This window comes from Zosterops lateralis (assembly GCF_965231275.1).
Source record: "Zosterops lateralis genome assembly, chromosome: 1".
NCBI lineage: Eukaryota > Metazoa > Chordata > Aves > Passeriformes > Zosteropidae > Zosterops > Zosterops lateralis.
In genome coordinates this window covers 50,831,433-50,847,670 of record NC_139762.1, presented here as the reverse complement: position 1 = coordinate 50,847,670, position 16,238 = coordinate 50,831,433, and the positions used below count along the sequence as shown (strand labels likewise).

Below are 16,238 nucleotides of genomic sequence, written 5' to 3'. Positions count from 1 at the left end.
CAAATAGAACAATATAACATCCACAAATCCCAGCAAGCTCTATGAAATGGATAAATGTCATCACTCTTGCACAGATGAGGTGGAGTAAGCAGCAGACAGCAGTATAGTAACTTGTCCCTAGTCTCAGAGACACTGTAAGATGTAGCAACAGGCCTTGTATCTCTTAATGCTCTGACCAGGGTTTTGTCCCCAGGGTCCCCTTTCATTGGCACAGGAGCATCGGGACCATTTTACACTTCCCAGTTGCTCACCCAGCTCAGATGCAGAGCAAGGGCACTGTATCATCTTACCAGGCTCTAAACATAGCACTTAAAGGCTCACTGAAGTGGCTTCATGAACATCTTTCCATTGATGTCAGCCAGCTAGGACAGAAGTGTTCCAGTCTGCCAACAGGAACATAAATTCTCCATTATGTCCCATCATTAACCTTCATGATAGGGAAGGTGCTCTTTTGCCTCAAAGCACTTAAAAATCAGTCTGTGTGCTGACTTCTACAGTACTTAATAATGGTTCTTCTCTTTCCTATGACCTCAAAATATCAGTTAACTCTAAATTAGGTTCCTTTTAATTAAATTCCTCTTTTTGTTGTTTTGGTTTTCTCACTGGATTCTTACTTTTTAAAAATAATAAAACCTAGTATCACACATTTTAATCATCCTGTAAAGTCTTCTTTCTTAAAGAATTATGATCAGGAGGATTAAATACATAATTATTACTTGAACAATTATTGTATTTTGTATCCCATGTCCTTAAAGCATTTGAAAAACATTAATCAGAGGAAGCCCCCCAGCATGAAATCTACATTTAAATAATTTTAAAAATCATAATCCACAATATCACATCTGCTCCCAAGTTTCAGTGTTGATGTTTGTGATTTTACAGCCACACTTTCCTATTTTTTAAAAAAATATTTTTCTCTCCCCTGCGGCTGTGTGAAAGGCTCAGGCAAAACAGGGGAAACAGACTATTTATACAGAGAAAAGAGTGAAACACACACAACTTAAATGGCCTGATTCTTTCCCTTCCTTACTTTGGTGTAATACAGCTTTATGTCTATGTGTGATGAAGATTGCATTTCCACTAACCTCAGCAAGGGAAAAAGAATTATCAATTTGGTGCAGATTATAGGAGATTCAGATGCACTGGATTAGTTGAAGATGTCCCTGCTTATTGTAGGGGGTTTGGACTAGATGACCTTAAAGGTTCTTTCCAACCCAACTGTTCTATGATTCTTTATTCTATGATCAAATGTAGTTACTTATTTTTCTCCTTTTTCTCTCCATGTTCTTCCTTTATGCCTTGCATTGTTTTGCATAATCATCTGAACTGCTGGTTGTAAAAACAGTTTTAGAAGCTGAAACAGTTCAGAAGATGCTGGTGCTTCCATTGCTGATTTTTTGAGTATCTATACCAATTGGATGTGTTTGAGAATCTGGTTCCCTGGTGCACAGACGTGACCTGTTTCTACTAAGAACAAGTTTGACCTTTTCTCATGATTATCCACTGCCTGATGGCATATTCATGAGTAAAAATAACTCCTTGCTAGCCTCCAGACTTTAAGGAATATATAGATTCTGAAATGGATATATTAACTCCAGCCCATATAGATAGCTCAGCTACCCAACAGCTGCCCATTCCTTTGCTTGAAATTTATCTGTTTTGCCAGAAACATTACTTTAAAGATGTGATAGCCTTCTCAAAAAAATACTAAAATTTTCTGATGACCATTCTTAAATACTAGAAAAAGTGGTGGGTTTATGCATTGAGCAAGGTAACATGAGAAAGCAGAAATCATATTACATCCACACCTGAACCCATGGTACTGTTTAGCCTATGTTTAAACAAGGGGAAAGTTAAAAGACTTCTGTAGAATTTAACTAACACATAAAGGTGGATTTTATTGAGGGTTTAAATTAAAGAAATGTCATTTTACAATTTGCTTGGGGGTTTTGTGGTTTGGGGTTTTTTTGAAAAATCTTTTCTTGAGTCAAATCATTTGGTAAGAAAATCCACTTCTGGTCTTTTTAATGGAGTAAATATCTGGGCAAATACTGCTGTGTTTGCAGACAAAAGTCCTGGAGGCATGGTACAGGATAAAAACTCTTTGCCTTTTTACGGGGCAAATTTAAAAAAAAAAATCATATACTTTTTTGGTCACAGTTTATTTGTGTGGCACAGGCATCTCTCTTAACATACATAGGTCTTTAATGCTCCTAAACTAAAGAAAGGAAGCAGCATTCATCATATGTGTAAGGGCAGAAGGTGTTAAAGGAAAGGAAGGTGTGAAGGAAAGGCTCAGTAAAAGCTCTGATCAGCCAAACCGGCTTCTTACAAAAAGCTGGGGGACAAACTGAAGGGCTGAAAAGATTTTTTATACTGAATGGATCCTGCTACCCAGAGAGAAATTTTATGTTCATGTAAGTATGAGAAAGTTATCATTTCCTGTGGTTCCTTGGAGCTATCTACCAATGGGATTGTACAAGTCCTGTTGGGCCAGCTAAGACACTCACTGAGACCTTCCTTCACTGGGACTGCAGGCACCCACCCTACCGTCCTGGAGCCATGTGGTGGGGCTGCTGGGAGTTGTGTTCTCCCAGCAGGAAGCTCCCAGTGCTGGATGAGCTCACCTTTGACACAGGCCTGGACCTGCCCGTACCACTCCCCGCAGCTGTCGCAGAGCAGTGTGAACGCCCTCTCCTTGCTGCCCATGACGTAGCCCTGGGCACAGACGTACAGCAGCTCGTCCCCCATCTCAAAGCCAGTGTGCCCGTGCAGGATGGTGTGGGGGAAGGATGGCGGGTCCCCACAGGGCTTGTCTGAAAGGGAAAAAAGAGATGACGTTGGAAAGACTTCATGGTAACGCAATGCTAACAGCAGCGCTAAGAATTTTCCTGGGGACAAACTTATCCACAGAAATTGTGCATCCCATCTGTTTCATGCCCTTATGTCCCTTCACAGGTATTTCCAGCTGACATTGGGAAGTATATATTGGGCTATAACTGTGATACGATAATCGTAATGTTATTGATGTCTGACAGTCATGCATCTAGAAGGGCTTTGTTTCAAACAAGTCAGGGGGCCAAGTCACAGCTGTCTTCCCTGCCTGATTCTACAAAAGCTAACAAAGGCTTGGGCAGGTTGGGACGGGAAAGCAACAGCTTGGACACAGTCATTTCTCTTAACCACAGAAATGCTTGTGGAATTGTTTAGGACCAACACTTTAATCTCTTCTACACAGTAGGAAGCCAGCAGAGGCTGAGCAATGGCCCAATCCACACTCACAGAAAGAAAAGCTACAGGTGAACACCAGCCAGTTTTCAAATTCTCTCTAATTTTCTAGTCTTTCTCAAATCAGGTGTCTTCCCTGAGACATTCGAATATCTCTTTTTAGGCTAGAGACACCCTAAAATGAATAGTGACCAGGGCTCACCAGCCTAAGAATATCCAGGGGTAATATAGCTTTGCTGTCTGTAAGAATCTGAAGAGCTAAATTTACCAGGGTATAAAACTCAACAAGATGTTTGATAGTATTTTTGCTGACAGCATGAGAAGCCAGGAAGAAAAATTACTATGAATGAGATCAAAAATGTTTTTTGTTTCATTAAAGAGGTGCAGAGGGGAGGCAGGCTGACAGCTGCCACCACCAGTGTAAACTGAATTTTAACTCTGTTTTTCAGTTTTTTTTCAGGAATGATCTTAGCCATTGTTAACAACGTAGATCAAGATTTTCTAGAGAATTCTTGAGCATTGTGGATTCTCTTTCCTCAAAGGGCTTCCTCTCTGAAAAGAGCTCTTCACAAGGGGTTTGCCATGCCCCTCTTTCCTCCATCTTTTTTACAGTCCTTTTTGGAATAGGTACCTCTGGGCTACAGAAAAACAAAACAAAACAAGAAGTATGATGCAAGAACATGGGTTTTACCAAAAAACCCAATAAGCAAAGGCTGCAGTATTGGTACAAATTACCACTTCTATATTCTTTCGCAAATCTGGGAATTTTTTCCAGTGGTTCTAGAACCCTTACTGACTGTGTTAGAAAAAAAAAAAAACTCTTGCCAAAGTAACTGAAGATCCAAAACCTGCTTTTGTCCAGATTCAGAACAACCAAAATTAAAAGGCTCATGAATTCTGCTAATTATATTGGATAAATGAAACATGGGGCTGGGTCTATCTTCTAGTATTGATCTCTCCTATTGAAATAGTTTGTTTGGTACAAAAACGTGATTGCTTAGTTGGTAAAGCAAAGATGATGTTCCTTGAAAAGGCTTTTATTTGGAAGCTGAAAAGACTCCAAGACTATCCTTCTAGACATGCAGAAGGAGAAACATCTTCAAAGGGCACACTTGCTATTTTGCTAGACTCTACTTTTAGGGCATCATCACCACAAGATCTTGCAAGCAACAGTTCTACTGACACCAGTTCACATCTGGCATTTTCGAAGGGCAATGGGCTTGACAGAAAAGCTTTTTCAATCTCCTCTGTTCAAAAACTCAGGCATTTCTGCTTTTGCCCAGGGACATTCTGCAGAACACTTGTGAGTCTCAGGCTGCAGCTCTTCCCATCATCTACCCACTTCTGACCCAGGCATAGGTAAATTTATGCTTATTTAGAAATATGATGTATTTATTTTGCCAGTCGTTTACCTTGTAGTGAAATGAAAATCCTATGATAAACATCCACAGTCTGTGAAAGTTCCTTTGGATCAGGCTTTTGGAAATTGTTTGATAGACCTGACTAACCACTTCTCAACCGGGTATGCTGAAAAGTATCTGCCACTAATATAGGGGACATGCTACTGAAGTCAAACTTTGAAGCCTGTTCTCTGTACTGTACACACATACACATATATATATATACACTGTCTAACACCTTCAGAAGTTAGTGGGAGTTATGCACACACATACTGACAGAAAAAACAAGCTTTTGAGGCTACACAAAGCTCAGTTTATATAGAATCTTATGGAGGTTTGACATCCAAGGAAGTGAGGAGCAGTTAGCAGCTAATGCCTTTCCTGTGAACTGGTCAGATGAATAGAGATTGATGTGGATGAAAGGTATATAAAATTATTTTATTGCCTTGTAGGAAGGCTACAGAGCCTTGCATTTCATGTACTTTATTTATGTAGCTACTTCCATCCATACAAATGGGAGCCGTGTATCTGTTCTGAGGGAAGTATTGATCCCAAGGCTGTATGGAACAATTACACATCAGAGAGTATTCTTAACTACAAAGCCTTGCTTCTTAATCCTGTTGCCAGAGAAAGCAGAAAAGCAACACATTAGTTAACTATGGCAAACACATTCAAAAAGCTCATTATAACCTTCCAGGAAAGAAGAAAGCTGAACGGATTTTACATTTGACAACAGACATGGTAACAGAATTATGAGAGCCTGAAAGAGAGATCTGGCTGATACATGAATAGAAAGAAAAGGAGGGATTTTAAAGATGTTCATGGACTGACACTGTATGGGGAACTTTTGACTCTCTCACATGAGACTTTGTAAGGTCATGCCTTTGCTGCAGAACATACTGAGTGACAGCATGGATGGGTATAAGTGAAAGCTGATATACTGCAAAGACAAACTTGAGTTCCTATGAGCATTTTGCTGCTGTCCTCTCCTGCATAAAATGTACAGGAATTTTCCAGGTTACAGCATCTTATGGCTCCTCGTCCTGCTGCAGTCTCAGTTGCTATGACAATTCCTTCTCAGCATTTTGCCAAACCTGTTCTTTCTGGCACATGTACAAAAGTGACACTGGCACAGCAACTCATCAAACTGAGCCACTTCTAGTGACAGGCTTCATGTTTTTGTCAGCAGCCTTTGTACCAGGAGCTGGAAGAGCATGGGCTTATTTGGAACAACAGTCTATGCTCAGTGCTGGCATTCAGGCCATTTTCTTGCTGGAGGAGAGGAGGCAGATCTGGGCCACGAAGCGTGACAGAGGGTGTGTTGGCAGCAGCTTGTCATGTAGAGGAACACTAGTGCTCTTTGTTAAGGCGACCACAGGGGTTGCCTGCAGTTGTGCAGTGGGTAGATGAGGGCTGGGCTTCTCCATCCATCTGGAGCACTGATTTTTCCCTCATCTATCTTCCCCTAAACCAGCATATTTTCTTGCTACTGGCTAAAAAATTAGCTCAATTTACGCTTCCCAGTAAAAAAGCTGGATTTGCTTGATACTTGAGGGCCATCCAGCAGACCATCAAGCAGGTTCCATACTCTGCCTGCTTATGTCCAAGATCATATCAGAAACCTGAACACTTTGGCAATTGGTTTCTGGACATCATGATCCTTCCAGAATTTTCTACATGTTGACACTGAGGTCAAACATGTAACAGGCCTCCATACATTGATAACTGACCTCCAGTAAGAGAGGGAGGTTTTGGCTTCAGAGCAAGATGGCACAGCACAGCACACGTATAAGGAAAATAGTTAAAATTCACAGGAGATCCTCATGCCAGCAGTAATTTAGCACAGACTGTGTCCTAGAGTGAAAGTCATCACTACAGTCAAGAAAGACATCAATATACATATGCAGAAATCAGAACAAAGTCAACATCTGGTAAATGACTGGGAATAAGTGGCACAGCAAAGATATGGGTGTTGAGCACAGATATGTTATAGCTAGTGACATCTTGCCCAGTTTCAGACCTCTTAGGGACTCAGTAACTATTTTTTACATGGGACTAAAGAAATCTCCTGTTAATTGAGTTAGCACATTCAGTCATGATTGGCTTTTAGGAAAAATATTTCCTCAGAATAGTAACTTTGACCCCAGAACACATGTGCAAAGGGGTTTGTGACAGGTGATTTCTGGCAAAGTGGCACATGCCATCTTAGGAACACAGAAATTCTCCTCCCCAGTCCAGATTATACCAGAAGCATCTTCTTTATTTGAACTATGAGCATTCCATTAGTCTGTAAAGATTTTTTTTTTTGAGATGTCTTGATAAAATACTGTCTACAGAATAGATAGCCCAAGATCAATGCAAAATAAAAATCAACATGAAGAAGATGCAAACTTCAGCTTCTACATCACCTGGCAGAACCAGGAATTTACTGAAATCTGATTATCTACAGTTTTGCTGCCTTAGCCACCACACTCTGAAAGCTGACAGGAGACATCCACTTTGACATAAAACATCTCCTGTTACAACCATCCAATTCAGCCGAGTTTTTCCAGAAAGGCCACTGGAATTTTCAGGATGTCATCTTGTCGTTAAGAAATAAGAAAATGCAACTCTTAACGGTCAGACTTGTGAATGAGATGAGTGAAGATGTTTATTTTTCTTCTTGATTGCAGAGACCCTAAAGTATATGGAATTTTTCTGTTTGGATTAAAGTACTGAGTACAAAGAATCAAAACTTAGTTATAGCCAATGTAAGTGTTGCTTGTAAGCCCCCAATGCTCGGATGCCAACACCACTTACATCAGACAGAGCTTGTAGGACTTTATTAGTTTAAGTGACATCACCAGAAAGTTGGAATTAACTGTCAGCTATATGCAAAGCCATGAAAAATAAAGTTGTAGCACTAAAAAAAAAAAAATTACATCTACAGCAAAGTCTGACAAATACAAAGAAATAGTTCAAATATTACACAAACAAACTTCAGTTTGATTGCTCTTGTAAAGTACACTTAATATATTTGCTGTAAAGAATACACTAATTTCTTTTTTTTTTCTTGCTTCTGAAAAAGGCTAACTGAAATATGCACATAAGCCATCAAGCTTTGATGGATATCTGGAGCCAGCAGTCATGTTTAAAAAAGTTTGATTTGCATTTATGCTGTACTCTACTACAAGTTGCTGCCTGTTTAGTTTTCCTGTGGTGGCAGCAAATCAAAGCCTTATGGAACAGATCTTATTTGTTGCCTGTAAATATCAGTGGGTCACTGAAAGAAAGAACCAGTAAAACTTGGGGGATATTAACAAAGAGATCATTCCTTTTCTACAATTAAAAAAAAAAAAAACAACAAAAAACCAAGAAAGAAAACCAAGAGGATTATATATATATATATATATATGTGGAATTGAATGGTATGTGTTATTACAATAAAACAAGGCAGGAAAAATTCCAGCTTTCTGGTTTTCTTTCTTTACCTACTTTATACTTTGAGGTATTTTCTTATGAACTCTGGTAGAGATACACACTCTGTATGCCAGACCTAATTTATGTGTGATACTGCATTTTCAGAATTGGCAGAATCTAACACATTTTTAGATATTTTTTGGCACTCAGGGCCTAAGAGGGAAAATTTCTGATCCCAGCAGATCCTGAGCTGGTACAGAGTTGTCTTGCTGACTCTAATGGCTGCATAAAACATGTGTTTATGAGAAGCTGAGAAGACACATTTCTCTGTACTGTGAAAACTGCAGCTATACTCAGAGCATTCATAAAACATTACAGCTACATCTTTCCTTGTCAAACAGAACCCTTAGAATTAATTCCCCATAAAAGATAACTCTTAGTCTCAACAATTGCTCTGATTCTTCCGTGTGGATCAAAGTCTATTTCAGAAACAAAACAAAAAACTACCTCTTTCTTCAGGACTTCTATTTGTAAAAGCCTGATGTTGCAGGCATACCCAGAGCTCTTGCTAGCATCTGACTACTGCCCCAGTGTAGGGGCATGCTGACATGTGTGCTTAAGGAATTTGACTCCACTCATTTGCACGGTAAATGTTAATTCAGTAAAGATTAGTTATAAATCAAGGGACAACTAGGACTTCCATGATGTCTCGAGATGCATTCTGCACAGTCCTAAGAACTAAAGGTAGAGTTGCAAAGAGTTATTATTGTCAGCTTAGTTTCTGAAGTAGAGGTTGAGGTGACTGCTCCCTCTGTTTTCAACCTACCAGTCTGTCTGAGCTTTTGGCTCTTCTCAGCCAAGTCTAACAAAGCAGGAAAGCTGCTGTCTGCTCATTATCAGTTGGATGGATATAAAATAAATGAAAGGGCTTGAAGAAATTAATATAGGTCTCAGTGTAAGAAACCAGGGATTTAGCGCTTTCAGCAGGGCAAAACAACTTGCCTTTTGTACTTAACTCTAATGTATTGTTATATTATAATTGCAAATATATAGATTAAAAGTCATGTCCACTTTTCTAAGACTAAAAAAAATTTTCATGAGGTTTCAAGTAAAAAACAACTCATTAATCCAAACTTAGATGTGTAGTTACTAGCCACATGTACATAAGATCAGAACAGATACGCTGTGTGTGAGGTTGTGGTGCAGGGTTTACTCTTGCTGCTTCTTACTGGATATTTGCTAAAACTGGAAGTGGCATCCCTGAGGATGTTCTTTCATCAGTCAACAGCTCTGTGCTGGCTTGTGTGTTACTGTTATGATGTTAAAGCTGTTTCCTTTCCGGACTTTGCTCTTTTCATACCAGCTACAAACCAGGCTCTGCCACACAACTTCACTTAAGACTTTCTGTTCAAACATCGGCTCTGCATCCCATTTTTTTAATATACATTTAAAGAGGAGAGAAGCTTAGAGTCATCCAGAAATGCTTCTGTGTGTAAGGACAACTTGATGAGTGCATTGGCATAATCATCCAATTCTGTCATCAGAAAATTCCCTGCCCTCTACAAAAAAATTCTTCATAACTTGTTTGCAACATTCTTTGCAAACTATCTGAATTTCCCCAGAGTTTAAAGCATGCAGTTTCTGAGTCCCGTGTAGTACTCCTTTCCAGCATAGCCTAGTCTGGTTACATTCTTGTCTGCCCCTTTCCTGTGAGCAGTAACCAAATGCAGAAGGTGAACACAGCTCCTTTTCCAAGATCCAGCATCTATGCATAAGCTCGGAAGGAGCAGGTGGGGACAGACAGGGGAGCACAAGGGCACAATGGAACAATAGTGGCCAGAGAAATGATTTCAGTATCTCACAGCTGTCCTAACCCTCTGCAAGGGGTTAGTTTTGTTCTCAAGGGGAGGGAGGATGATGACAAAAGAGATTTGATGGAAGACAATGAGAGAGTTCTGCAGATGTTTACAGGGAGCTGGTCCTATGTGTGAGGAGCAGCATGGAGAAAGCACAAAGGTGCTTGTGTGACCACATCAGCAAGTGGGTGACAGAGTTGGCATCTCTCACAGCAGCACGGAGCCTGGAGTTGATATCACAAGGGTTACTTGAGAGGATGGCCAAACTCTGATAAAATCATTCTTCTAAAAAGAAAGATTTGGGATATATCAAATATACATCATGTCTGCCACATTTCGCTTCAACCATATTTTCATCCATGCTCCTGCTGCTGACAGTTTATCAGGATGCCCCTCCTGAGCTCTGAACTTACTTATTGTTTCTCAGTAAATGCCATCAGCTTACCCTTGCTTTTCTTGGAAATCAGATGCAAAAACTCACTGCAGACATCAACAATCTGTTTTGGGGGTTCCCAAATTTCTTTACACAATCCTGCCTATCAGTAGCAACTGACTTTTTGCCTTCAAAATTCATCTTTGTTTGGGGGTTCTGGAACTTAAATATTGAAAAATTAAAGCATCGACTTACATTGGAAATAATTTGGTTTTCAGAATCATCTGGGATATATCAGCGTCCCTAGCAGCCTGGTCTACACTTGTTAACAAATCACCCACACCAAAGCAAAACTAAACTAAAATGGAAGCAATGAAGTTATCTGCAAACAAATGTGGTATACTGATAGATACACAACAGGGTGATGTGTTGCAGCTGAAAACCAGCTTACTGAGTTACATTACAGCTGCAGTGCTGAGTAAGGGACATGCTTCAGCCTTCTCCATTAGATTGGTGCCAGATATATTCCTTTCCATAAAGTATGTTCTGTGAGCACCGAAATGGGTTCTGCCAGATCAGTACTGCTGTTTGAACCCACTAAACTGCAGCAAAGACAAAAGATAACAAAATTTATTTGCTGCAACCAATGTCTTTGCAGCACTTGGCTCTTCTAGTGGGTGAATACTGAAAAGATTTATCCCTTAACATTCCCTATTTCTCTCTTAGAAGTAGAAAAACTGAAGGCAAAACTTCTAATGTTGCAAGACAGTGATGACTCTGTGTTATTTCAAAAGTATATCAGTGCTGACCTTCATCCTTTACACAAAAAGCATCATATTGGTCATTCACAAAGGGATCGGTTTCAATTTTAACATCAATGGCTTTCACGCTCTGCTGTTTGCTGCCCGTCTTTCTGCATATAATAGTCCTAAAATAAAGAAGAAGAAGAAAAAAAAAATAGTCAGAAATCTTCTGGAGTTGTACATGCAGGTTGAAATGTGAAGATTTTTTATCAGAGTATTCAGGCGTTAGCCTTAACTGTTTCAGCATTGGCACGTGAAGTACTAGCGTGGGAAGATCTGTGAAAAAAAAGCCAAGAGAGAAATAGAAGTAATTAGAAAAATGTTTGCTGTAGATCAGTTCAAGGCATAGGGAGCAATAAAGGATGATTATCTTATTATATTCTGTAATACTTCTAAATATCAGACCTATACCCAGAGTTTTTAAGGCCACATTTTGCTCTCACATTTCAGCAATACATATTCCCACTGATGGCACCTGGATAGAAATGAATAGGAAACTCAAGATTTGATCTGAAATGTTATAAATCATTAGCATTTACATTAAAGAACCATTAAAGTTGCATATTTACTGTTCAAAAGTTAACACAGGCAAACTCAGAAAACTAAGCTTGCGTTCTTGGAAGAAAACCAGCTTTTTTTATCTTTTTTTTAATAGCCATTTCACACTTTTGAGAAAACTGTTTCTTCTGGTTTGGTACTCAGCAGTACCTAATCCATCTGTTGCCCCTGATAGGCTTGAAAAAGGTATTAGATCTGTATTGGGTTTTACAACTCTGTAGATGCTGCTGGTGAAGTAAGAGTTTAGTAATTATCTCTTCTCTCAGCTGTACTGGCTGCTCAAAACTAGCAAATGGAAGAGAGTTTGTAGTAGAAAACAGTGGTTTTACTGTTACATTGGAGGTTACAAAGGCTGGGAAAGTAATTTCAGCACAAATTTTTGCAGCTGGATATTAATGGTGTGGGTTTATATTTTTGTGGACAAGCAAACTTGCAAGTGTTGCACAGTCAGCTATTCTAGGGAAAGGAAGATAAAAATGCTTTCCTCAGAACGGATCCTTCCAGCGGAGGAAATTTATCATTTTGTATTGTGCAATGGTTGAACTAATGTGCCATCAGTCCTCCACTAAATTTGAAGAATAAAATAAGATAAAATGAAATACAATAATAATAAAAAATAAACTAAAGTATATAAAATGCCTATTCATTCAGGGTGGAAAAGATCCAATGGAAACCCAGTATTTGATCATGCACTTACATACTATATAATAATTGATTTACAGAAATAGGTCGAATCATGCTTGTACAGACTATTTTCATTTGGGCATGTGCTAGCTTTTGAGTAGTTAAATATGCAACTTTAATGTTCTTTTAATATAAACAAACAAAAGCAACATGAAGTGAGCCGTATGGCGGTGGTCACGCATGTGCGCCAGAATGGTTCCTGCCACACTTCTCCTCTGGAAAACAACATGATGTCATGCCCTGCTGAAAGCCCCTTTACGATTTCAAACCAAATATGTCTCCTTTGTAAAGAAAGCTCCACTTGATTTTTTTAGGGAAAAAAAATCTCTTTCAAAAAGTTCCTTTTTAAGGACAATATTATCCCCACAAGTTTTAAATCCAGTTCTCTCAGAATTTCATGGATTTAAAGTCTGAGACCTCTAAGTCAGTAATTAAGGACTTAGACGAAAGCAACCTGTTCTGCCAAAACGAGTTCAGATGACTGGGAGGATCAGGACATCAATTAGAAATTTTCTGTATGTATATAATATTCACAGCTTGTTCCACCGGGTCTTACAAGGTGTAAGAGAATGAGACACTTAAGCCTCCCTTCAAAAATTAACTCATCAACCTTAATCTTTCCAATAATTACTGAGTTGCTTAGATATCTGGATCAGTTATGTCTTGCAACACTGAGTAGACAGATAATGATATGACTGCAAAAAAATGTGCTTTTTGTCTGTAATTTTGTACTTTAGGCTTCAGGCTCTCTCTCACAAAAAAAAAAAAAAAAAAAAAAAAAAAAAACACAAATTAAATTAGACTGTTACCATCATTAAATTCGGGTCTCTGAAAATCACACTCATTTCTGTGTTCTATCAAAGACTAAAGTTCCTGAGACTTGAAAGCTACTTTTAAAATTCTTATCTTGAATTTTCCGATTTCTAATTCCAATTTCTATATTTATGTATTTTGCTTCCGCCCAAAACACTGTAATTTCTTTATCAGTTCTTCATCAGGCTACAAACTTATCTGTGGGTGACACATCCTTGGTACAATGAGGTCATTACCAAAACAGGAGACCTGGCTCATGAGTAATATCCTGTATTTAAATTGCTTGGTTTTCTCACTTTTTTTTTGTTTGTTTTTCAAATATTGTACAATATTTGTACAAGTTTGTAGTTGATAGATTTTGTCAATTAGCTAATACATTTTAAGAACTTTTCTCAGCTGCTAGCCATGTGACCAAACTTACAAAGGTGTACCTTGCATATAGTTTCAACATTATACATAAAGAAAGGCTTTAAATTAAGATCTTTTATGTGTATTTACATGTATCTGCTACTTAGGCATTCAATTTGGATTTTTGCCATATTAAAATTTATCTGATTAAAGCTGCAAGCATCCTAACGTAATCCTTCTGAAATGAAAGAAATCTTGCCTTGTACAGAAGACACAATGCTGGGTGAATGATTGGACTTGATTATCTCAGATGTCTTTTCATACCTTAATGATTCTATGATGCTAAAAAACTGAAAAAAGAAAAAATCTATTTAATCTCTTTCATTCCTTCTTCTCTGACAGTGGTTTCCCACCTCAAGTTCAGCCCTGCAATCTTTAAACACCTTCAGTAAGCTTTTGTTGCTGCTGATGACTAGACCTTCAAGAGTGCTCAGCATTTCTCAGTAGTGGCTCCATCAAACCTGCAATGCCCATAGAATAGAAATAGACTCTTTGCAGTCAGTAGGATTTGAGGTATGACTAAAAATACGCATTAATAGTCTATTTTCTGAGTTCTTGAGGGTTCCCCTAAATCCTAAAATGCTAGCTTTTAATCTATAATTAGAACTTAAATATACAGGTACATTTTTGTCATGGTTCTAAAAGGTAGAGTGGGATGCTTTTAGATTTGTTATGATTTTCATGACTGAAAAATGGCTACCAATTCAGAATTCATCATACCTTGAAATTTCTTTAGCAGCAGCAAAGCCATGCTGAAATAAGAGACTAAAAAAAAGGTACAGTTGTCCTACTCTTTCCAGCGCCCTGCTGAGAGGTGTTGTTGCCTGGTTTGTTTCTGGACTGTTTTGAATTATTGCTCTGGGGCATGCATCATGGCTGAGAGAATGTCACAAACTTTATACTTTTTTAAGGCATGCATCCACCTACATAGCCATTCAGAAGAATGTAATCATGTAACTTCAATTCTATTTTTGGATACTTTCATGCCTTAATTGAACTTAAGCTCATTACTCAGCGTACGTCATCTGAGGCTCAGAGCAGTGTAATGCTTGATTTTGTGCCTTTCAGTTAAGAAACAGATTTGATTTCATTTTAATTCTGTGGAGCTTTCTGGTGAAGGCAGATGTGCTCAGAAGAAGCCTACTGAGTTTGGACAGCATATCACTCATAACAATTGTCTTCAATTCAATTGTGATCCACATCTGCCTGAAACATCCATGCATCCCTGAAAATTACTCTCACATGGCTGTGAACTCATAATCTCAGCATAAAAATCAATCAGAAACACTATCACCACAGACCATGAAAGCACCAACAAAAATGTGGTTGGTGGTGTTGACAACAGCTCCTGCTCCCTGATGAAAAAATGGAAGGTACCTAAAGGTGTCTCCTTTGTTTCCTTGACAAACTACTGAGAATCTTCTCAGTCTACTGCTACCCATCTTGGAAGGACAAATTGCTTCAGGATGCCTCTTCTCCTCTCAAGAGAGAAAACAGGAGACATGGGGTTCTGCACTGTGTTGAACCTCAGCTTTACTCCTGCTGTACAACACGATTCATCCAGCTAAGAACAATTAACAGTCCTTCTTCTGTAGCCACCTTGGAAAAAAGATCAGAGCTTGGCCAATCTGATCATTGTTTTCCTGTGCTGTGGCTCAAATATTGAAGATATCATGTGTGCACACAAGGAGAACATCTAATATGTAGCACAAGGTATGAACCAGACTTCTCAGAAGCCTTCTGCTTACTCTTGTGCTGCTTAATTTTTTTTTCTAATGTATTATGTAACAAATGAGTAATTGGTATATTTTGTGCTTCTTTTAATTCCTCTGTTCAAAGATGGAAATGGCAGAAAAGCTGACATGAATAGTATTTATTTTACAATATGCCAAATATGCCATAATATAATACATATCAATAAATAAATGATAATTATATGTTTGAACTGTTGTGATTATACTTAATGTAATAAATTGTATGTATATATGTCCTGGGTTGCAGTGTAGGATGTACACAAAGTATTTATTCTATCACCATCTTCATGAACTGTTGAAACCAGGTGGGCTAGTGTTTTCCCAAGCCCCTGCCTTTTCTGCTAATGGCCCATTAACGCCTTTGGGGTGTTTTTCTGCTAATGACTTCTAGGGTGTCTCCTGCTAATAGCCCATGAGTCACAGGTAACTCCCTCCAGGGGTTATCTCTGTTAATGGGCCATCAAGGACACATTTCACACTTCTCATGCTATTGTGAGGTGCTCTGCCCAGGGGGAGGAGCCAAGCATTCTCACCTGGATATAAGCTGGGATTTGAGACAGTGCAGTGGGCACTTACCCACTGGATTCCCAGAGGACCAGAGCTCCCAGACCTCTCTACAGGATCACTGCTTCAGGAAGAGCACTTCACCTGGACTGCTTCCACCATCCTGCTCAGGTTGTATTCTGACCCTGTCAGTGATTCCTTGTGTTATTGCATTTATTTTATTTTATTTTTACCTTTTTACCTTTCTTCTCATTAAATTATATCTCTGACTTGGAGCCTCTCACTCGTTTTGTTTTCAAACCACAACAATATATCTATAATAAAGGTATTTTCAATAAAACCATAGTATTTTATATGAATTATAACTTTTGTTTATGGTAATATCCACTGATAATTTTGCTTTCTAAGAAAATTACAAGGCAATTTTGTAATATTTGACAAATTTTGGTAAGCCCAAG

General features: G+C 38.6%; 1 protein-coding gene across 1 annotated transcript in view; it reads right to left on the bottom strand.

The window, feature by feature from the left end:
- SUSD5 (sushi domain containing 5) overlaps window positions 1-16,238 on the bottom strand; it is a gene marked incomplete at both ends in the record, with an annotated part of 39,707 nt that overhangs the window by 7,479 nt on the left and 15,990 nt on the right. Inside the window, 2 exons of the mRNA XM_083879072.1 lie at window positions 2,628-2,816; window positions 11,066-11,184. Coding sequence (XP_083735198.1) covers window positions 2,628-2,816; window positions 11,066-11,184 — 308 coding nt within the window. The remainder of the gene's footprint in view (window positions 1-2,627; window positions 2,817-11,065; window positions 11,185-16,238) is intronic.